Source organism: Telmatherina bonti, assembly GCF_933228915.1.
Source record: "Telmatherina bonti genome assembly, chromosome: 24".
Taxonomy (NCBI): Eukaryota; Metazoa; Chordata; class Actinopteri; order Atheriniformes; family Telmatherinidae; genus Telmatherina; species Telmatherina bonti.
The window spans coordinates 19,989,213-20,012,673 of record NC_136633.1 but is presented as its reverse complement, the minus strand read 5'-3'; the positions used below and the strand labels follow the sequence as shown (position 1 = coordinate 20,012,673).

General features: G+C 40.6%; 2 protein-coding genes across 2 annotated transcripts; one reads left to right on the top strand and one right to left on the bottom strand.

Annotated features, from left to right (window-relative positions):
- The first annotated feature begins 1,910 nt into the window (after nucleotides 1–1,910).
- Nucleotides 1,911–9,038, top strand: atg13 (ATG13 autophagy related 13 homolog). Its single transcript, XM_079263655.1, has 18 exons — nucleotides 1,911–2,043; nucleotides 2,843–2,920; nucleotides 3,156–3,236; nucleotides 3,364–3,483; nucleotides 3,591–3,637; nucleotides 3,925–4,065; nucleotides 4,154–4,194; nucleotides 4,547–4,643; nucleotides 4,758–4,865; nucleotides 5,042–5,135; nucleotides 5,313–5,411; nucleotides 5,713–5,796; nucleotides 5,912–6,021; nucleotides 6,151–6,274; nucleotides 6,359–6,436; nucleotides 6,727–6,834; nucleotides 7,210–7,338; nucleotides 7,421–9,038. The coding sequence occupies exons 2-18, from the start codon at nucleotides 2,852–2,854 to the stop codon at nucleotides 7,496–7,498; spliced, it is 1,608 nt and encodes a 535-aa protein (XP_079119781.1). The 5' UTR covers nucleotides 1,911–2,043; nucleotides 2,843–2,851; the 3' UTR covers nucleotides 7,499–9,038.
- An 806-nt stretch (nucleotides 9,039–9,844) lies between these two features.
- On the bottom strand, nucleotides 9,845–23,107 carry kpnb3 (karyopherin (importin) beta 3). The gene is made up of 26 exons (XM_079263748.1): nucleotides 22,967–23,107; nucleotides 20,577–20,657; nucleotides 19,783–19,975; nucleotides 18,882–18,984; nucleotides 18,692–18,788; nucleotides 18,470–18,574; nucleotides 17,818–17,940; nucleotides 17,615–17,735; nucleotides 17,456–17,543; nucleotides 17,152–17,258; nucleotides 16,542–16,666; nucleotides 16,349–16,438; nucleotides 16,020–16,193; nucleotides 15,706–15,924; nucleotides 15,535–15,618; nucleotides 15,315–15,447; nucleotides 15,111–15,232; nucleotides 14,917–15,013; nucleotides 13,975–14,147; nucleotides 13,729–13,840; nucleotides 11,811–11,866; nucleotides 11,599–11,721; nucleotides 11,298–11,517; nucleotides 10,995–11,223; nucleotides 10,477–10,618; nucleotides 9,845–10,392 (listed from the first exon to the last, which is right to left on the bottom strand). The coding sequence occupies exons 1-26, from the start codon at nucleotides 23,042–23,044 to the stop codon at nucleotides 10,306–10,308; spliced, it is 3,282 nt and encodes a 1,093-aa protein (XP_079119874.1). The 5' UTR covers nucleotides 23,045–23,107; the 3' UTR covers nucleotides 9,845–10,305.
- Nucleotides 23,108–23,461: the final 354 nt, after the last annotated feature.

Genomic DNA, 23,461 nt, shown 5'->3' with positions numbered 1-23,461 from the left:
TGGACCTCTGGGTTCGCCTGCTTAAGGACTGATGCAAAACAACACAATAGGATGGGGCATTTAGTTTTCATCAACACAAGTTAACAGAATCATTGGCAGCTTATTTAAAGATGAAACTCAGCACATGCACACACCTCTCGGAGTAATTCCACCAGATAAAGGATGAAGTCTCTGGGGAAGCCAAAATGTGTGAGGAGGAAGTTGTCTGAGACCAAATCCAGGTCAAATCGGTCCAGTGTCTTGTGGCCTCGACCATATAAGAGAAGATCGCAGTCTAAGATGGCTATAGGGATTGCCATTCCTGTGGTAAGAAGGTATTTATACTTTACTACAGCAGATATGCTCCTGAATGCATATGTTGTAGATGGTTTTCTATTGTGTCATTTCAACATTTTTACAGGTAGTGTCGATAGAAATATTACATAATGACTAAAAACATTTAAATGTCACAAAAGAACTAAAAGTTATCAGACACACACAGTAAACAAAGTGAAACATGATGTAAAACAACAAATTTGTTCAAATAAGATACAGAATCTCAGCAAAGAGACCCTAAAATGGCTTAAAACAAGCTTAGTTAGAGATGAATGTTAAACAAGAAAAGTAAAATTACCCATATGAGGCACTAAATAAACAATGTGATCCAACAAAACTGTGGAAATGTGTGGAAATTTACAAAACTCAATCATTAAACAACCCAAACTTTACTTAAGCTTCTCCATAACAGAATATCGTTTAGTTTCTATGTGACAAATAATAATAAAAAAAAAAAATTAAAAAGATAATGCCTTAATCTAGCAGTATGGCTCTTATAAAACAATGCGGGTTTAAAACCTTGCAATGAGCAGTCATATCAAGTTAGCTATCAAAACTACATGCTAACTAGCTAGCCTTAGCATTAGATTGGATCTCCTAGAAATATAAATGTCTCTGTTTCTGTTGACAACTATGATGCCTGAGATGAAGCCCAATAATCGGATGTCAAGCTGACTGAAAACCCCATTTAATTTGCACAATTACCGACACCAGCCTTACCTTTAACTTAATAATGCTGCCTTTCTGAACCAAAACAAGCCACAGGAACGTCTCATAGAAGCTGACAAGAAGCTAAAGTAATCGCAGATTCGACACAAATGGATTGCCGTTTTGAAAGTCGTTGCTATTTTTAAATTAAAAATGTTATATTGTTGAAAAATACAAAGTATATATATATATATATATATATATATATATATATATATATATATATATATATATATATATATATATATATATATATATATATATATATATATATATAAATATATATTCTTCTAATTTAGTTCGCTTTTAAAAAATAAAAAATTAAATATATATTCTTTTCTTTCTTCTAATTTTGTTTGTTTTTGAAAAATAAAAAATAAAATGTATATTCTCTTCTTTTTTTCTAATTTTGTTCGTTTTTGAAGAATAAAAAAATTAAATATATATTCTTTTCTTTCTTCTAATTTTGTTCGTTTTTGAAAAATAAAAACTCAAATATATATTATTTTCTTCTAATATTGTTCGTTTTTGAAAAAAATCTAATATATTTTCTTTTTTTTCTAATTTTGTTTGTTTTTGAAAAATAAAAAATTGAAATACATATTCTTTTCTTCTAATTTTGTTCGTTCTTGAAAAATAAAAAATTAAATATGTATTCTTTTCTTTCTTCTAATATTGTTCGTTCTTGAAAAATAAAAAATTAAATATGTATTCTTTCTTCTAATATTGTTCGTTTTGAAAAATAAAAAAAAATTGAATATATATTCTTTTCTTTCTTCTAATATTGTAAGTTTTGTTGCAATAAAATAAAATAGCTAGCGAATCTGCCGTTCTGAAAGCGCTGCTACACAAACACGTCGACATGGAGAAGGTAAACAGAAAGTAGCGCAGTCCTTGTTGACGTTGTGTGTCTCTGCAACAGACGTGTTCATGTTTGTCGCTGCGTGACGTCTTTTTTTTAATTTTTTTTTAGACATATCTGTTTTTTGCTGGACATTGACCGTGTAGGGAACGGCTAATGTAAGTGTATTTGTCTTTTTTTAAAACCTGAATTAACATCCAGGCTGTTATTCTGCTTGTTAGCTGAAGTTAGCTACAGGCTAACTATCCACGTCCTTTGCATCGAGTCCTAAACGTGCAATAATTGTCCCAAAAACAGGCGTTTCTATTAACCTAATAACTACCAAGCTGATGTAGTGAAATATACACAAGGCTGTTATTTCTAATGTATAAAATGTTCTGATCAAATTGAGAATGACATACTAACGAGGAGGCCCAGCGTGTAAGCTAGCTGTAGTTGCCTCGTAGATTTTTACAAACAGCAGTCATAATGAAGGATTTTTACTCTTATTGTCGAGGGTTTGATTTCCATTATGGTGTCAATGAATTCAACTCAGAGACTGCTAAATTAATATACAGAAAACCTAAACATCCGGACTGAAAAGATTATGTGGGTCAAACTTGACCAACATTTGGAAAAACTGGCACTCCTGCCTTTATTTGTAATTTTTCTTTTATTGTAGCTACCATTTTATTTTTTTCCATTTTATTTTATTTCATTTATTTTTTCTATTTCTATGGACCTGGATTCTGTGTCCCTAATAAAGCTTGAATTGAAGTGAATTTGAATATTTGTAACTCGTGTTGTTGTAAATAAATTATATTTACAAGCTATTAACTTTTGACAGTTTATTGTACACGAGTTTATAACAATATTGATTTTATATGTACATAAACACACTTAAGAATGATTAACCAGGTCTTTTATTCTATGAAGATCATGTTAAAATAGTGCTAATGGGTTGTCTCATGATTACAGGGTTGTAACATGGACAGTGACTTGAGTCCGCAGGATAAAAAAGACTTGGACAAATTCATTAAGTTCTTTGCATTGAAGGTGAGAAACAGGGGTAAAGTTCTTGCTTGTTATTGCACATTTCTTAAAGGACACTTAAATATGGATTGCTTTTTGTTTCACTTGCATTTAGTGGTATCTTCCCACAGAGGTAGTACTGGTTTATTATTGGTGCTCAAAGTGATTAGAAAACAAAACAAAAATCCACATAAAATCGAGATTTCTGGGGGAAAGTTGTTCGTTACAATTGTTTTCAATCAGAAAATTCTTTTTGTAGACTGTCCAGGTGATAGTTCAAGCTCGCCTTGGAGAGAAGATCTGCACTCGGTCTTCCTCATCACCTACTGGCTCAGATTGGGTAAAACTTAGTCATTTGCTTTTAAAGTTTGCTTTAAATCTTTACATATCAGTACCCAATGTTAATTACAAGGTTTTTTTTATGTAAATTAAAATAATTGGGATGTTTTAAAAACAATTTTTTCTAGTTTAACTTGGCCATTAAAGATATTCCTGAGGTCACTCATGAAGCCAAGAAGGCTCTGGCTGGGCAGCTACCAGGAATCGGACGCTCCATGTGTGTGGAGATCTCCCTGAAGACGTCAGAGGTAAATTATTAACAACTGCATGCTAAGCTTTTCCCCCTGAAAACCAGAAGTTCTTAGAGTAAGTTTTAATATCTTTACAATAATTTTTCTTTATCTTAACTATTCAGGGCGACTCGATGGAGTTGGAGACTTGGTGCCTGGAGATGAATGAGAAGTGAGACATTTCATCTGTCTGGTGGCTAAAATTTTTAATAAAGAGCTCCTCTGTGCTTCTCTTAGGCTGTACAGAATGCACAGAAATGTCCCGGAGGATGACAAATCCTTTATCTATAGTTACTGGATCAGTTGCTTTGGGACTGTGTAGCACTTTAACATGCCGGCTTCAAATGTGCTGGAAAGAAATTAATAACTTCCTTACAAAAATAACCTTCATACTTCACGTGCACTACGTTGATTCATTTGAATTAGTCCCTTGTAATTAGATTTCTGTCTCTGTTGCAGGTGCGATAAGGACATCAAGGTGTCATACACAGTTTATAACCGTCTGTCTGTCCTTCTGAAGTCTCTACTGGCAATCACCAGAGTAACACCTGCCTATAAGCTGTCCAGAAAGCAGGGCCATGACTATGTCATACTATACAGGTGATCTGTCCTCTGCTGACACATTCAGCTCAGACCTCTAGAGGTAATACTTTTTATTTTTGTTTATTCTGACTCTCCTTTTCTTCAGGATCTACTTTGGGGAGGTCCAGCTGAGCGGATTAGGAGAAGGTACCTAGCTCTACTCTCTGACAGTCGGTGCGGTCCAAAAGCTCCTACTGGAGCCTGTTGGGCATCATGTGGTTTCATGTGCTGTTTACTTCTGTTGATACAGAGATTACCATGATGAGTTTTATTTCACTTTTCTTCTTTGAGACATGGACTGTGAGCAGATTTCCAGTTTTGATTGTTACAATTTCTCATAACTTCAGAGAAAAAAAAAAAAAAATCAGGAACTTCATCTTTCACTGAAAATATCTTTTCATTTGTAACCTACATCAATTCCCTGTTATGTTTGCACTTTATTTCAGCATGTATAATACACCATCTTCATGTCTTTTGACCTGTTTTTTTATTCTTTAAGGTTTCCAGACGGTGCGTGTCGGCGTCGTTGGCACACCCGTCGGCACAGTAACGCTTTCCTGCGCCTATCGCACCAACCTGGCATTCATGTCCAACAGGTGACCGGTATACTAGATTTAACTGAGAAATAAATCAAGATATTTATATTTTCAGCAGTTTGGATTTGTCAAGTCAGCATAATGGCTCCGCTGCGGACATGTGCTCCTCTACAGGCAGTTTGAAAGGTCGGCCCCAATCATGGGGATCATCGTGGACCACTTTGTGGATCCTCCCTGCGGCAGCCAGCGTCCGGCAAACATGGGACAGCTCTGCAACTACAGGTGGCTTAGAAAGCTCCAGAAATGGAAGCAAAGGTTTAAAATGATGCAAATAATATGGAAGTATCTTCGTTTCTGTCTTATGAGCTGTCATAACTTCCTGTTTACATTCTGGGATGCAAAAAAAAAAAAAACCCAAATCAAACTTGCATTAAACTGCAGCTTTTCTCCGCGTGCAGAGCTCCGGATGATGAGGACGGAGGAACGTTTCCAGGAGTTCAGGACTCCCAGGAGGTTTGCACCACCTCTTTCTCCACCTCCCCTCCTTCTCAGGTAGGACATTCCTCCCTTACTCTTCTCCACTGGCTCCGTCTTATCCTGTAACTTCTCTGCATTTTCACACCTGTTTATCATTTCGCTCTCTTTTCTCTCTTTATCTATTCTTATTTAATGTTTGTGTGTGTGTGTGTGTGTGTGTATGTGTGCGTGCGCGGGCTCGCATGGTCGCAGTGTGTGTGTACGCTGAGTCCGTCTCCTTCTAAAATGTCCAAGCCACTCCCTCTGGACAGTCTGCAGCTGCCATTGGCTCCTGGACTTGTCACTCACAATGTGAGTCTATACTGGTCACTGACAGTGTGTGACAGTGTGTGAGACAGCCAGAAACTTCATTCGTAGACTTCAACATTTACCTTTTGGGGTGTTTTGTTCATCAAAATGCTTTTTTTTTTTTCATCCCTTATATTGGAATTTTACTTGCTGTCAGGTTGTTGCTTTTCACTGCATGTATTTTTATCACCAGCATCTCTGTAGTAATCTGTTAATAACTCACCACCCATCTCACATCCTTCCTGCCCATACGGGTCACACACATCCCTGGTTGCTGATTCCTCTCGTCTCTCTTGCTCTCCAGCTGTATGCTTCCAGGTTATCCTACCAGCCTACAGCTCTGGCAGGAACTGCTGAGCCTTGTCACCATGCAGCCAATCCAAACCAGGTAGACTGGCCCCTCCTCCCACATCCCAGATCCAAACTCAGACTTATCTTCTTCCATCACACTTCTGGTCATTTCTTTGTTTAAATTTTAATCTAATCAAGTTCTTCTGCTTCAGGTATTGCATGCTGGGAAAGAAGGCGGGGTTGTTTTAGTTCCTCCTCAGCCTCATCATGGAGCGGATGCCCATCTGACGATAGAACACGCCCCCAACACGCCCAGCAGCAGGTAGTCAACACCAACATGTCTGCTTTTAACCAACCCAAGTCTTGTTCCTTATATGAGATCCATTTACTGGAGTCTTGGCTTCGGTTCCGCTCGATGTTTTTAACAGCATGTCACAATCTTTCTTCTCAGTGGGGATGATGATGGTCTGTCACACAGCTGTGAGGGGAGGAGCGTCTCTCCCTCCGACCCGGTGGAGTCTCTGAATGCATTCACCAGGAAGGTCGGCGCCTTCGTAAATAAACCCAGCACAAAGGTAAGTCATCATTTCTCTCAGCTTCTGGATTTTTTTACCCCGGACACTGAAAGCAGCTGTGTGTGTGTGTGTGTGCTTGTGCAGATAACAGCTGCCAGTCTAGACCTGCCATTTGCTGCATTTGCACCCCGAGGCCTGGACTCAGAGGAGAATGACCCCATGGTAACAGCAAACACGGACATGATCCTAAAACAGGGGTGTCTAAAAGTCGGTGCTTTTAATGCATCACTGCATCAACACACCCGACTCTAATGAAATGGATCAGACGGCATATTTAAGTCCTGCATAGTAACTCATTCATTTATGTCAGGTGTGTTGGAGCAGGGATACATTGAAAACCTGCAGGATTGGAGCTGGACACCCCTGCCTTTAAACGACTCTTTTCTCTCAGATTATTACTTGAAGCAGCAGTTTTAGACCGCAGCAGATTATTTTGGTGTGTTTGGGAACAGGTCCAGCCTCCAGACTCCCCTCCCTGCCAGTCGCCCCTGCAGGCCAGCCTTCATTCTCAGGGCTCAGAGGGATCAGGGCAGCAGGACGACTTTGTCATGGTCGACTTTGTAAGTGTTTACCGCTTTTCTTTGGATTTTTTGTTGTAAATAATCAAGGATGTTGGAAGTTTCAGCATATTTGACAGTTTTGTGGTTTTAATGCTCACTCAGCTTAAAAGCAAACTTTAGTGCTTTGAAGCATAATTTCATTTCACTCTTTACAATGAAACAAAAAGTCTGGTGTTCCCTCTTCTTAATTTTGTATCAAGCTATTTATTTACTAATTTTCACCTTGGAATTAAACCCCCAAAGATTAAAGCAAATCTGCTGCAGTATCTTAAACCTGCCGCAAAGTCTCATTTGGCTATTATCTTTCACATTTAAATAAATCCGATTCTGTCATTTAGGATCATAAACTCCAACCGTTTCGCTTTCTTTCTGCAGCGTCCAGCTTTCTCCAAGGACGACTTGCTGCCAATGGATTTGGGCACCTTCTACAGAGAGTTTCAGAACCCTCCACAACTGGCCAGCCTCTCGCTTCACATCAGCTCTCAGTCCATGGCTGACGATCTGGTAAATACTTTTATTTCTTTTGATGATTAAGCCTCAAAGTCCTTGACAATGTAACATTAAGAGTCATTTGTTGTGTTTGCAGGACTCTCTGCCAGAGAAACTGCGCGTCTACGAGAAAAACATTGACGAGTTTGATGCTTTTGTGGACATGCTTCAGTAGGACGAGTGGACAAAAGACATAAGAATGAAAGGACGTGAGAATTACTTGGACTGAATCGACTTTCATTAAGCTCACAGTGTGAAAACTTCCCAATCTTCCTGTTTGTTACTCGTACAGCTTACAGATAGTCTTATTCACTGTAAACACCATTTCATCTTCTGTCACGATGTCTGATCTGCTGAGGCACGGTGAGCAACACTGCAGCACGTATTAGTCATGTAGGTTGTGTGTGACACAAGTCTGCTCCTGTAGTAAGACGGCGTTCTCAGCCATGCAAACACCCAGACTTCCCAGTAAAACTGCCCATTGTCCCGTCTCTTGTGAACACTACTTGCCTTTAGAAAGTTTCTTTTGCAGCAAGAGAGCCAGATGTCGTTGCTCTGAAAGTGTGCAAAAGCGCTTTCTCCAGAAGTGAAATTGGAAGTTGCACAAAGCTTCAAAAAAAAAAAAAAAAAAAAATTTATCTTGTGTTTTGATGCTAAATGTTCAGTGCAGCGGTGGTTTAAGAAAAAAAAAAGTCTCAAGCCTGGTGCTCCCAGCTGGTCTGGGGATTTAAACACCTAAATTCAATGTTTAAATAACTCCAGAGGAATTTAAAGTTCATTCACCTCATGCACAGATCATCACATTCATACAAACAGCTCAATCTTTATCAACTGTGTTGTACATGAGGGACTTTTGTCCAGTCAGGCCTTTTTCCCTCCATATTTTTAACCATTTTGGTTGTGTTGACCCATGTGGGCTTTTGGTAAGAGCTTTGAAATTCCAACATTTCTTCCTAGACAGAAGGGAAAAATGTAATTCATTTCAAGTTCATTTAAAACTTATTCTTTTTCCTACTTTGTTATAAACTCCTCAACTAACTTTATTCCAAATCAAACTAAATTATTTTAACCTTTTAAAATGCCAGTTTGGTTCTGATTGTTTTAATGACAAAAGTACATCAAGTTATTTTCCATGTAACATGTTACGGGGATGGGCTTCAATTAAAATCCATGTTTTATTTAACTGAAAAAGTTAAAAAAATACTGAAATTCATGGGAAATAAGTGTACATTAAAACCATTTTACTAAAAGGAAAAAATATTTTCCATAAAAACCTTATCTTTAAATGGTCTAAATGGATTACAGAAATGAGTTAAAAACTTATTTTGATAAAATCCCCCACGTGGAAAGTCATTGAAATGTTCATCTAAAACACTGACATGTAAAGGGTTGAAGTATTTAGCTGGTTTGATTTGAAGTGAAGTTGCCTGAACAATCTGATGAGGATAGATGTGTTTTAAGAAAACTATTTCCCTAATGATGTAAAAGGGAAGCAAATTAAAGCAACTTCCAGAGGTTTGGTTTGTTGGACATTTACATCCAAATCCATTAGTTTTACACTGCAGAAGAAATTGTTTAAACATGCTTGTGTATATTTTGGGAATTTGTAAAAAGTGGGACAAATATTTCCAGTTTATGGCAGAGTTTGGTTAGAAGCTTTAAAATAAAATCATCCTGTTTGTGTAGATGTCCTAATAAAGCATGGCTGCTCCGTCCCCCGTGACTGTTTGGACAAAGCAAACTAAAGCTTCCTTTAAATTTCTTCATACCTGCAAATCACTGGTTTAAGTTTCAAGATTTAAAAAGGGGAAACCTGCTCAGATGATTGTGTTTTCATCAACAACGACTTAAAGCCTTCTCTGCAACAAATACAAATGAATAATGCTCGTATGGATTAAATGAAATTCTATCAGAATTCTCATTTTATTGTTGGTAGTTTCTGGAATTCATTTCATACCCGCTGGACTTCGAAGGGTCAAAACCATCACGTTGCTTGTACGACCGTGCTCCTTTACATTTGCTCTACAACAATGTTCCTTCAACTGATCACAAGCCTCAAGGCTGCGATCAATACCACTATTCCACCTTTCCTCAGAATCCGATGTCCACAAGCTGCTATCTAAAGGGTCTGAACCGTTCCAACGTTGACTCCGTGTGAACAGCCGTCTGGAAGGCTATGGAGGAAAGCTGCTTCGAACAATCAGCTCTCCAGACAACGATGATGCAGATTTTCTAACTATGTAATATTTTCTATGTTAGCCACTTGACAGACATGCCGTTACGTTTTGGGACACACCCTCTGAGCTGTGAGGCTGCTGCCACCCCCCCCAGGTAACACTGGGAACATGGGAAAGAAATAAAAATACAAAAAAAAAAAAAAAAAAAAAAAAAAAAAAAAAAAAAAAGATTCACAGGAGACAGGCAGTGGTTGCCTAGTGTGCATTTCCACCTCTGTTAGCAGCTCAGTCCAGAAGAAAGTCCTGCCCCCCCCACTTTGACCCCTCCCCCCCTCTTTGAGCTTCCAATAAACTGGGCGACTTTGTGTATGAGTCGTTCTGGGAACAACGAGACGAGTCACACGCTGAGGAATGGTTGGGAAGGAAAAGGTCCAGACAGAAATGATGCTAATCAGACGGCGAAGGATGACTGCTATAAGCTTTTACTTTTAATTCCCACGTCTGTGAAAAGGGTGAAGTCCGAGGTGGATGGCCAGGGTCCTCCATTGTCAATAACATCCAACCTGCCTCCCCCGAGTCGGGCGAATGTAGGAGTTCTACGGTAAACGGGGCAGGGAGGAGGTGATGGGAGGGAAGCCAGCATCCATACACTACAGATCAGAGCAGGAGGAAGGACAGGGAGGTGTACGGAGGAGATCCAGGAGCTCAACTTTTCTTCATGGGCTTTTTTTTTTTTTTTTGTTTTTTTGTTTTTTTTTTAGAAAGTGGGAAGATGACAGGGGGGTGTGGGGGCTGGGATTTCGGCTCAGGCAGTATTCAGTAGGTCCTGTATGGCTTTCTGCTGCGTCTCATTCAGCGTCGATACACACTGTGACCATAATCCTGCAGACACCTGGAAGGGAGGAGAATGAAAACAATCTGTTTGCATCTGTGCGTTTTGAAGTCAGAAATTTAATCCAAACCCCAGAAAGCTCACCTGGACTTGACGGATGACATTTGCGAGTCTTTTGCTGCATGCGTCTTCGCTCTTTACGGATTCGTTTGCGACCCCGTCGGCGATGATGAGGAAAATTTTAGGAAGGTTGGAGTTGTCTGGCCCGAGGACGATGGGGTTGTTGCTGTGGAGACGAGCATAGTTAGTCGGGCTGTGACGATATGCTTTTGTCCTGATTAAATTTAAATTGCGATTCTCTAAATTCTTCGATATTACTGATTATTGTAGATTTAAAAACGCCAACAAAAATTTAAAAAACTTTTGCTCATTTTTCTTGATTTCAGTTTGGAGAAAACACCACTGCAGCCAGACCATCATTCTGATGCTATAATGCCCAAGAAGACAAGTAAAGATTTTATAGTAGATTAATTTCATTTCATTTGGGGAAGAAAAAAAATAAAGACTTAAAAATCTATTTTAAAATTGTGAAATTTTCGATTTTTCAACTCAATTTTCCCACTGCTAATAGTTGGTAGAAGAAGCTTCTAATGCGATCGTACCTCTCGATGAGGTCACACAAGAAGTCAAACGTGTGAACGGCTTCCTCCTTGTCCTCGTTGAGGGGTAGCCAGCTGAGCCAGTGGGGAAGTACTTCATTAATGTTGACGCACTCCGGCCGAAACCTCATTAGCTTTCCCACAGCTGAGATGCAGTTCTCTGTAGCGTTGACGTTCTCTTTTGAGCGCGACTCTGCCGCCTGGATGACTCCAACCAGCATGGGGAGGGCCTCTGGAGCAAGTAAACATGGAAATGTCACCTGCTTGTTGACTAAAAGGCAACAAAACAGGCTGCTGGAGACACACCTGTGCAGAACGGGCGATAGCTCTCCCCGCCAAACTGAGCCATGACGCCGACGCCATAGGCGGCCGCCTGCCGAACCTCTGGGCTTGAGTCACACAGTGACTGCAACATGGGCCGCAGAAAATACTCTGCGTATTTAAAGGAGGACGGGCTGCAGTGCTCCACCACATCGTCAAAGATGCAGAGACCCCACTGTCTGTCGGCCCATGGCCTGTTGGGACACTGAACACAAGCAGGTTGAAGTTGAAGCCCCCGTTGGGTCCTGAATGACTGGCTGCGCCGCGAAACACACGAAACACTTACTATGAGCTGGACGATGAGCTGCAGCAACTGCTCAAACCAAGGCAGCACCTTCTCTTTGTAACTACTGAACACCGAGTGCAGGATGTCTGACACTTTGGTCAGGATGTACACGTCGTTCTCATCCTGATGGAAAGAAAAAGACCATCAGGAAACACGGAGGAGGACCGCTGAACCCCGACAGGGTTTTACTTTTTCCCTGAGAAAATATTTACCTCATCCTGCAGCGTTTCCTCTACCTGCTCATCATAGTCTTCATCCTGCCTCTTGGCTGTGAAGCAAAACCAGACAAAGTAGCATTAAACACTTAACGGGACCCTTTCATAGCAAATATGCACACAAACATTTACTACTAAAGTCACTTCAGACCTGCTCAAAACGACAAGATCTACAAAACTACAAGAAGCTAGTTTAATTACTTGAATAATCCCTTTGTTATAAAAACTATGTACAATCTGACATTACAGAATGCAGTTTTAATTAAACTGCAAGTAGGTTTAATGGAACAATGAGGAATTTCAGCCACAAGTGTCCAGAGGAAGCACATGACAAGACAAAAAAAAATTAAATACTAGTGCAATTTAAAAAAAAAAAAAAAACAACAAACAAACAAAAAAAAAAAACCCCTAAATTTATTGCTAATGTTGACATTCAAGACTTTAGTCACCACCCAAGTCTGGCACTAAAATGACCACACTAGAGATTTATTTATCATGCGTGAAACAAACTGGATTTTAAAGGGTTAAAACTGCTCTGAATTCTTGGTAGATTTGAGCAGGTGCAAAGAGATTAAATGTAAAACAACAAGTTAAATAAAATACCGATATAGATCTTACTTTGCACGTGCATGAAGGTATTCAGCAGGTTTAGATTAGATTCATTGTCATTACACATGTACAAGTACAATGCAACGAAGCGCAGTTATCATCTAACCAGAGTGCAATAAGCAACAAGTGCAAAATATATATTATCTGCAGTATGTAAAAGTATTTTACAGCTGTGGCATAAAGTGATTGTTACAGTATACTGATTTGTGTACTATGAGCATTAAATACAGATGGTTAAGGGTTTTAAATATACATCCAGTGTTGGGAGAAGCTATTAACATAGTTACAGATGTATGTACAGGTTTTATACCTTAATTCTAGTGGAATTGATATTAAATAGTATAAATAGTAATAATGAGCAGCAGGCTAAGTAGACAGTGAAGTAAAATTCAGTGCATAGTAATCAGTCAGTTTGGGGGTGGTGTGAAGAGATGTGGGGTGCTATGAAGTAAGTTGGGGGTTAAACTTACTTCATAGCACAGCATAGGGGGGGGGGGGGGGGGGGGGGGGGGGGGGGGGGGGCGGCGGCAGAGTTCAGCAGGGAGACAGCCCTGGGGAAGAAGCTGTTCCTCAGCCTCAGGTGTTAAAGGTGGAGTGTGTAAGATTTTCAATATTTTCAAAATAAACTAAAAAAAAAACAAAACAAACTACAATCGTAATTAGACAGTTTTTTTTTTTTTTTTTTTTTTTTTTTTTTAAAAACATGTAGGTTCCAGTCTGTCCATATTTGATGCGTTAATAAATTACACGTTTAATTAATGACAAAGACCCTTCTTAAATGTTTGCTTACTTGTTTTAAAAAAAAAAAAAAAAAAAAAAAAAAAAAAAAAAAAAAAGTCATTTGTCATTAAACTTGTAATTTAATAACGCACCAAATATGGTCAGACTGGAACCTACATGTTTTTAAAAAAACAAAAAAAACCAAAACTATAATTATGATTGTAGTTATTTTATTAGTTAATTTATTTAGAAAATATTGAAAATCTTACAGACTCCAAAGGAGTTTAAGGTAAAAAAAAAAAAAAAGTTTGACTAAAAGAAAATGCCACAAGCTGCAACACAGTTAAGATGTCTTTTCTAAACCAGGGGTGTCCAGCTCCGGTCCTATAGGACCACAATCCTGCAGGTTTTCCATGCATCCCTGCTTCAAAACACCCAACTGAAATCAGTCACTGTGCAGAACGACATCGGCTGTTGGATCATTAAAAGAAGCTAGGCGTGTTGAAACGGGGATACATCAAAATCCTGCAGCACGGCGGCACTCGAAGACGACTCTGGTTTAAACCCAAGACAAACGCACTCTCACCCTGTCTAAGCTCCTGGTTCTTAAAATGCTCCTCCAGCTTTCCTTTCAGGATGCCACCCAGCTCTTCAAAATGCTCGTTGTTCAAACAGCCGTCTCCCATCAGCTCAACGCACTGAAAACAAAAAACACCACTTCAGTTGGATCCTAAAATACATCAGACTTGTCGTCACTACATCTGTATAAAGAGCCATTAATAACACTGATGTCATCAGTCTCCTCTGGCTGCTAGCATCAGAGGAGACTTACCTTGGCAAAAGAATGCATGATTTCTGATAAGACGTCTGAGTCGGGCTCGGTGCCGATGGCCTTGATGAGGGCATCGCACATGAAGTGCCACATCTGGGTGAGGTACTCTGGTCCTCGAACTCGGGCGCACTCCAGCAGCAGGGGCATGGACTCGGCTGCTGCCACTCGCACACGTCAGACAGTCATGGAACAACCGAACCTCGTACCATCAAATACTTGAACTGCATGTACTCTGAACCTGAGGCTCCAGCTGATCAGGCTGGGCGATATGACCAAAATCTCATCCCGATATAGCTCATTTTATATCCCCATAATGATAAACATGATATAAAATTGTGTAATTTTGTCATCAGTTATGTGTCAGATGTGCTTGGCAACGGCAGCAGTGATCTCCTTCCATCTGCAGGAATTATGGCTGTATGATGTTTTACAGGGAAAAGCCTGTTGCAGAATTTGCTTCTGGAGTTTATTATAAGCGCTTTCGTCGCTACTTGACGCCGCTTTTTGCTCTTTTACTCGCTAAATTCTTTGTCCTGATTCCTGCGCAGGTAATAAAATTAGTTGTGTCGGAGTCTGTTGTTGGGACCGTGAGCTAGTCTGTTGTTGGTTCCACGTCGGTCTTTTTATATCCAACCCACATCCATGTGACAGAAATTTCCCCTCTTTTATGAAAGAGTTCATCAGCTTTGGTTGGCTGGTCATCTTTTAGTGAATTATCCTGCTCTACTGCCGTCTTCCTCCATGTTTGTTTATATATTGCAGCGTGCATGCTGTAAAGCGCATCAAGATAAAATACTGCAATAAAGCACCTTATCATGGCGTAAACAAATCAAAACATTTTCTATCATCCTAACGATATTCATCATATCCTAATAGATATTTGGATTAATCCACCTGGTTTTAGATGCAAGTTTTGTGCTGCAGTTTAAAAATAAAGGATATCATCATGGAAGTAGAATTTCAGCAGGGGAACCATCAGCTTCACCACCTGCTCCGTGTACTCCACAAAGCCTTCTTTCAGTTCTTTAGCATAACACACCTGGAGGAATACAAACACCATTGTGTTAACTGGAGGAATATTTTAGTTTTTATTCAAAACAAATTTTCTGATTTTCAGTTTCAGATTTTCTGCTCACCAGCATCTGACAGGCAGTAGCTTTCTCCTCCAGTCCGGCTGTCTTGATCCCAAAACTCTGCTGGTCTCCCAAGTTAACAAACTCCCAACCGTCATCCTCAGATATGTTCTCCATGTCCTGAGCTGTAAGTTTTTCCATTCTCCGTCTTAAACTTGTTTGAACTTTAAGATCTAACAACATTTAGAAATGAAAACCTTTACTTACTGTCGAGGAGTGCCACCTCGGGCTTGATGGATGCAGTCTTCATAAGCGGGCCCATCACCACAGGGAGATACTGCTGAAACTCCTTCCCCAGGATCTTGCACATCCTGGCCCAGGCTGATATCATGTAGGAGATCTAAAGCACAGTAAAACATGGCGCGCTGACTGGAGAAAATAAATGTCATGAACTCAGTTGTTCCAAGTTATGTCCAAGTCTGTCTACCTGAGGATCGTCATCCTCCAGGTCATTAAAGTCTGTTTGGGTTTTCAGGAGCAGCTGCATGACGGCGGAGGCATCTGGCATGAACTAGTAACAGAAGAGAGGCAAAATGTGAAGACGGGAGCAAGAAGCTGCTTCACTTAAACAGTTTGTTCCCCTCGTCTCTGATCCTACCTTCTCCTTGCCAACCGCCAGGCCAATGAGACTGATGCACTCAATGGTCTTGCCACGAAGCAGCCGGAGCTCCTTCTGCACAGCGTTTTCTACGATGTGTTTGAGGGAAGGCATGAACAGGTCGTAATATGGCACAAACTTCTCCTCGGCCGTGTCAGCCACAGACGCAATAGAAGTCACCACCTGCTCCAGGACTAGTTTGGTGCCTTTCTGGATCAGCTGGTAGAATAAAAACAAAAACATGAGACGTATGAGATCCAAACTAGAAGCAGGTTAGCTGAGAAAAACCAAACAAACGTGTAAACCTCCCGTACCTCCTGCAGCTTGGCAACCATGATGACGTGAAGGTGCTGCACCAAGCTGTCCAGATAAGGGATGAGCAGGGATTTGGGACAGTCCTCTGTGAAGTTGATGAGAGCAGCAGCAGCATGCGCCTGCACCCGAGGGTTACTCTGGTCCTCCATAGTCTGAAGCAGGGCTGAGATCACCTGAAAGACACGGCGGCAGTGTCGGTCTTTGTGGCGAATGGTCTTCATATTAACTATATAATAAGTTGAACTGGAAACCATTAATCTGAACAGAAAATAACCAGCTACCAGGCAACAGGAATACTTTTGAGGCTGCATCTTAAGACTTTGTGTACCTTATCGTGGAATTTCTTCTGAAACGTTGGAGCGAAGTCAGTGGCCATCTGACCAATGGCATTGCAGGCAGCGTATCGTACACGTGGATGCTAGTGGAGAAACAGTAGATTTAGTGCAAGATTTATACCATTTCTGTAAACATGCAACAAAAACACACACAAGTGTTGACCAAACGCATCCACAGGTTCTTACGGGATCAGAGCAGAAGAGGAGGACAAAGCTGACGATCTCTTGGAGGATGGCCTCCATCTGCTGATGGCAACCTTCGCCGATGGCTGACAGAGCCATCAGCCCTGCATGGCGGTACTTCCAGTCCGCTAAGAAACAAGAATGGCACTTTAATCAGATGAAACCATTAAGAAAGCTAAAAATAAATAAGCAGAGGTTTTTTCTTTTAGCTTTACATGCCTTCCCTGGAAATTAATTTACATGGTTTAAAGGTGGAGTATGTAAGATTTTCAATATTTTAAAAATAAATTAATAACTACAATCATAATAAGACAGTTTTTTTTAACATGTAGGTTCCAGTCTGTCCATATTTGATGCATTATTAAATTACAAGTTTAAATAATGACAAAAAGCTTTTTTTTTTTTTTTTTTTACTGGTAGGCAAACATTTAAGAAGGGTCTTTGTCATTAATTAAACTTGTAATTTAATAACGCATCAAATATGGACAGACTGGAACCTACATGTTTAAAAAAAATAATAATTATGGATTGTAGTTTTTTTTTTTTAGTTAATTTATTTTGAAAATCTTACATACTCCACCTTTAAGTCTTTGCAATTAGCAGGTTCGCTTACGGTTCTGCAGCATCTGCATGATGTGCTGTTTGATCATGGGCAAAATGATCTTTCCTCCCAGACCGCAGGCAATTCTGTCCAGAGCGCTCTCGCCAGCCACAGCATTACTGTTGACACAAGACGGGACAGAACTCAAACAACAAGCTTTGAACTTTTATGGCTTTTTTTTTCCCTCTTTGACATTTCATAACAACTACAGTATAATACTCTAGCAGAAAACTCCATACCGCATGCATCAAATTTTTACCTTTTTCCTACCTTCTACTATCAACCAGCAGGTAAAACTAGAGTTTCTAGGCAGTACCTGTCAAAGTCATCATCCTCCAGCTCATCAGCCATGGCCCACTCATCATCATCCTCCAGGTCCACCATCATGGCCAACATCTGGGGCACTGAGGACACAAATAATACCATATAACTATTCTGATAACCTCCTCCAGCAGATAATGAGCTGAATCCTCACCAGTTTGAGCTACAATAGCCTGGTGTTTCCTCAACATGGCTGCTGCAGTCTCTGATAGCGTGACGATGACTTCCAATGCCAGCTGCCTTTGCATGTTAGTCAGGTTCGTGTCGGCACACAGCTGAAGAGACAGGACGCTCACTTAGCCCAACGCCTCACTTAAACATACTTAATGTTAATGCAGGGAGAATGATGGAACTAACCTTCAGACAGAGCTGCAGCGTGCCCTCCAGGTTGGGTCTCAGGTATTTGGGAGCAGTGTCTGCAATTTCCACTAAAGACTTGAGCACAGAGTCATCTCCCTGGTAGCATGACTCATTCACAGCCTGATAAAAAAAAAGTCATGTTAATGATGCAAACGCCTCGGTTTGTATCAATACAAAATACCACGGCAACAAAGACTGCAGGATAAAGGACATTAGGATCCATTTCAATCTAATCTTGTTAATTACTGCAGACAGTTTTGTTCTTCTGCTGTATAGATGCACGTTTCTCTTCACAGCAAGGGCTAATTGCTACCAAACCTGGTAAATTACGAACGCTGCACCCCTTCAAAAGAAGAACACAAACACTTCAGCTCAAAGTTTCCCGTTTTACGCTGGTTTTCAGACCCATCTCCTCAGTTCCTTTTATACTGGTTCAGTTTTCATGAACATAAAAAGGCAGCTGAAAGCAGCACACAGACGGAGCATGAGGTCATCAATTATTAAGCCATCATAAATGGGCTTTAAATGACGCATACAGCAACTTTTTCCTGTCTGAAGCCATTACTGCTGCAAAAGCGTCACCAGGCAGAAGAACTGAAGCAAGTCAGACAAAATTTATGAAAACTATTTCAGGGATTTTGACTCCTACCTGCAGGATACCCGGCAGCAGGTCAGCAAAGTGCTTCAGCAGGGCTGTGTTGCTTTCATTGGACAGAACAAAGGATGCTGCAGCCCGAGCTGCCAGGGTACGAATCTGGGGAAGGGGAGGGGTTAAAACATTTAGTGCATCCTGGACACCAGTGATGGCAAAAGAAAAAAAGGCAATCAGAGTGGGGTATGACATGAATGTGCAACGTGTTGATAGTCTTACCTGTGGGTTTGCCTGGTCCTGCATGCACTGAACAAGCATGCGCTTGATAACCTCCATATAGTGTTGCTGCTGGTTGCCAAAGATCCCTGGGAAGTTCCTAAAGCAAAAATCAAGACCCACACCTGTCAGTCAGCAGTACAGCTGCCTGAACAGAAATCTAGATCAAGCCGATCCTGTAACAGGAGCTCACCAGAATATGTGCAGGGCAGCTTCTCGTAGGCCGACATTGTCAGCGTTCACAGAGTCAAACAGAAACTTGAGCACCTCTGGCCACTGGTTATTCCCATCGTCATCTAAATTAGAAGAAAAAGACTGATGATGGAAATTTAAAGCATAATAATAAACACCATCTAAATTTCTAACATCTAAAATACAAAAAAATAATCCCACCCTTAGCAGCAAGTTAGTCAACACAAAGGCAGTTTTATACCTGTGAAATATTAAGCCTTTTATATTTATTACTTATAAAGCCAGGAAAATACATTAAATCAGGGGTGCCCAAAGTGGGGCCCGAGGGCCAAAAATTGGCCCGCCAGCACTTTGCTTTTGGCCCGCTAGTCGTCGTTCATCTTTATAACCTACAGAGCTTGATGAAAAGAATCACCAAGCTCAGTTTCATGAACCTCAATAAGTCCAGACTCAGAGGGACCCAATGACATCCTCATCTTGTCAGAGAGCCGGGTGCAACCCAACATGGAGACTGGTCATGTCCAAGATCAACTTCATGTGTCCCACTAAGTATCAGCAACATGCCTTGTTCAACACGCAGTTATTAGTAGTTGACGTTGCATTTGGTTGCAGTTTAGTGGCTGTAATTATTGTTTCTTGCCCCTTTATGACTTTATTGTTCTATTGCCATATTGATTTTTACATGTAACATTTTATTTGCCCCAATAGGAAAACAATAAACCGTATTAGCTATTGAACATTAATTACAATAACTTTATAAATTTACTTGTGTTTCATTCTTATAACTGCAAAGTTTGGGCACACCTGCATTCAACATTTTGATGCAGAAACAAACATTTAAAAATGTTGAGGGAAAAAAAAAAAAAGAAAAACCTAGAAATGGGGAAAACTCGTCATTTTACCGATGAGGTTGCGGGAGAGCTCAGCGGCAATGTCGCAGACCTTCTTGCGGATGTTCGGCGAGGTCTCCTGCTGAATGCTGGACAGCAGCTCTGTCTTAATGGCCGTCTGCATCTCCACGGTCAGTCCCGGGTAGATTTCCTCGAAGGAAGATGACAGCAGCCGCCGCAGCAGGACAGCCGCCATCTGTTTGACCTGAGGACACAAAACGAGGTCTGAACATGTCCTGGGTCTGATCACATCAATGACAAACTATCAGACAAAACATTGGAAAGGTAGAAAAGAAGCAAAAAGAAGAATTAGACTGCTGATCCAAACATATGTAGGGAGTTTGAAGGTGTGAAACATTAAGGATCAGTCACAAAAAACAACAACTACATTGATAAAACCTGCAGCATCTTAGGAAGGGAGTGACTCTGGGCCAAGCACCTCTCTGCCTGCTCCCATTTCACAGCTCTAAAAATATCCAGCTTGAGGTAAAGAAAAGGGGAGGAAACACGAGGGACCAAGCAGCTGGTGGAGTCACAGCCAACTTAAGTGACCGAATGGCAAAACTATGAGTCATGACAGCCTCCCGTGTCAGGCTGTGGTGCAGGCTGATGTGTGATAACTGGATTCTTTAAATGCCATTGTTGTTGTTGACATACAAGTAAATTGTTTTTACATTTGTTCTTTTAAAATGGGAAACAAAATGTCTGATATGGAGAAAAGACAACAAGCTGAGGTTTTCCTCCACTTCAAACTGAATGAATCCAATACGTCATGCCAAAACTATGCAAGCGGCGAGTGTACGAACCTCCTCTGCAGCAGATGCATCTCTGATGGCCTGCAGCAGGAATGTGATCTTGCTCTGGCCGGGGATCGTGTCATAGGTCTCCTGCGAAAAAAAAATAAATAAATAAAGGGAATGCACAAAGATATGTCTCAGAAATGCCATTTTTGGACTACTTGAAACTGAATTTCCTCCTTTCAGGAAGTGTTGTGTTTTCTCTCCTGCCATTGCTGGCTGTCGAGACTGATACAAACTGGTGTAAATATGAAGGTTGCTTTACTAAAAATGTGAAAAACATGTTCATCCAGACGGTGAAATGTCCGATGAAAGCAGAAAATTGTTCAGTTTAGTCCATTTTAGGACAGAAAATTCTAATCTAATCTTACTAATGATTACTTTGTTACCCAATTTGTTTGTTCAAAGGGTGAAACTTGAAATTATTCCTGTTTGTTATGGGCTCCACTGACAAAAGCAAGCACATCTGTGTCTGAGAGGTTGCTGCAATCAGGGCGTGCACTCTGAGGACTGAAACTCACGTGGGGCTGGCGATGGTGGTAAACAAAAAAACACTTTACTTCCCTAAACTGTCTCAAAATAAAAAAAAACAGCCCAGCTACATTTCTTTTCATGGCCAAAATGACTAACAGCAAGATCCTCGGCTGCGGCGGGTGTTGTACAATGAATATTTCTGCATAACAAAGAAGTTTGCGAGGGGCATTGATGTGGCAACGCTAAACTCTGTTGAAATAAGATTACAAATAAACCAAATTAATCTGAATGGCAAGGTGTTACCACCAAGTAACTAAAACAGTGCATGTAAACAGTCAACAAGCCCTGCAGAAACATGATTAATGGTTGTTACAAAGCTGATTTAGACAGGATGGCTGATGGTTAACAGAAAATAATTTAATTTATTTATAATTTAACTTAAGATTTATTTAACACAGTGACTATTGTCTGTTAGGTAGTCAGGTAAAGAACTACTGATCCCCATCAGTGGACTTTAGACACTTCAACTATACCAGGAGGATACTTTCAGTTTGGTCACAACACAGCCTCAAGACAACACACCCCTTTTAGCTTAATGTCTTAGTTTAGGCAAACAGCTGGGGCACCTAAATGAGTTAGGAACTTTTATAGATGATCAACTCCTTGTATGAGTGTGAGTCAGAAGGGGTGAGTTTCTATACGGGATGAATTCCAATGAGCTTAGCATCGCGACAGACAGTCTGTGCTTTGTAAAGAAAAAAAATCGCTGACTGTTCGTGCCGGGGGTGTGTGTGTGTGATAAGATTCAACCACCTCATCCAAAAGTCGGGTGCTGAAGAGGGAAACCGGCAACAAGAGGCTAATCGCCGTGGGGAAGGGTGAATAGGCCAGCTAGACGCAGCCCAAACAAATCAAACTAATCCAGTGAAAGTAGATGGCCAGAAACGCGCCTGTGCAAGGGGTGTGAACACATCACTAGCTTTATGAGTACATAATAGGGGTGGGAAAATCAAATTGAAAAATCGAAAATCGGGGTTTTTTTGCTTTACAATTTTAAAATCGATTTTGTTTTTTCCAAAAAAAAAATAATAAATGATAAAATTTTTCATTTTTTTATTGATCTATTCACTTGTCTTCTTGGGCATTATTGCAGCAGAAGGATGGCCTGGCTACTGTGGTTTTCTTAATTGAAATCAAGAAAAATGACAAGCAAAAAAATAAGTTTTGTACATTTGTTTTTAATCCTACAAAAATCAGCAACACCAAAGAATTGTAAGAATCGCAATTTAAATCGAATCAGCACCCAAAAAATCGAATCGGGACCAAAGCATATCGTCACAGCCTTAATTAATATAGATAAACTATGAAAAAGAAACAAAAACAGACTCAGTTTAAAACTACCGAAGGCCATTTCACGAGTACTGCCTGCTTATCTCTTTATTAAACAACTCCACTCTTTTTAGATGTGGTGTATCAGTGCGATGCGTTTCTAAAATATAACTTTATACTAGTATTTAAGCTTTAAGTCTACCAAAATACTCAATGGTAGCTTGCTAACCTAGCAACACTGTGGTAGCTACTTAGCTCTACACTACTTCCTGTATTCCAGTAGCTTCCCTGCCAGCTGGAGACTTGAGATTAGGACCCGACAAACACAGCATTTCACTTCTTATCAAACAACCGAAGACACCTCTACACACTGCCACGGCACGGCCCGTTTCTGTAACATCTACACTACGCCCGCTTAACTACGCAACAAGCTGGTAGTTAGCGTTAGCTGGAGGCTTCATATCGCACGTGGGCTACACTGTCTGACGCGAGAGCTTGCAGCGCGCGGCCAGACCGGACCGCTAGGCGGTTAGCTTTGAGCTAACCTAACCCGCAAGTCACCCAACTTGTCAACCACAAAAAACGTGTTTTCTTACCTCTGACTGCTTCCTGACGTTGTTGTCAGAACTCATGAGGTTACCCAGCAAGAGGTAGAACTGCTGTTGTTCCGCCATCGCAGTGAGATCCAAAAAGACCAGCCGGGTGGAGAAGCGGCGAGAAGAACCCGGCAGACCCTGCTTCGGTCACACAATACTGCTTCGTTGTCATTGGCTGGCTTTATCAATCCTGCTTAGCGTTCATTGGACCACAGGGCTGCAGAAGACGAACGCCATTGGCTGATAAGAATTCTCTGAGCCTATTGGGTGAAACTAATATAAGTAAAGCGAACGCTTTCTTTCTATTAGCTACTAGTAAATAACTAAAGCGCGGGAGTTTATTACATCGCCGCTAAGAAAAAGAAACAATCAATGTGATGTTTTGGTTTTACAGTCTATGGGTGAATGCATAGCAAATCAATATTTTTTGTCGAATTATTAGCTGTATGAAGGGCCGGTCCGAGGCGTTATGGGCCCCCATCCCCTCAACACTAA

Excerpts from the sequence above, each read along its gene's own strand:
- atg13 (XM_079263655.1), top strand. The coding sequence starts at position 2,852 with ATGGACAGTGACTTGAGTCCGCAGGATAAAAAAGACTTGGACAAATTC. Across the intron at positions 5,136-5,312 it reads CCACCTCCCCTCCTTCTCAG|TGTGTGTGTACGCTGAGTCC; the intron begins GTAGGACATTCC and ends GCATGGTCGCAG. Across the intron at positions 6,835-7,209 it reads ACTTTGTCATGGTCGACTTT|CGTCCAGCTTTCTCCAAGGA; the intron begins GTAAGTGTTTAC and ends TTCTTTCTGCAG.
- kpnb3 (XM_079263748.1), bottom strand. The coding sequence starts at position 23,044 with ATGGCGGAACAACAGCAGTTCTACCTCTTGCTGGGTAACCTCATGAGT. Across the intron at positions 16,439-16,541 it reads TCCTCTTCTGCTCTGATCCC|CATCCACGTGTACGATACGC; the intron begins GTAAGAACCTGT and ends TTTCTCCACTAG. Across the intron at positions 11,224-11,297 it reads CTATCGCCCGTTCTGCACAG|AGGCCCTCCCCATGCTGGTT; the intron begins GTGTGTCTCCAG and ends TACTTGCTCCAG.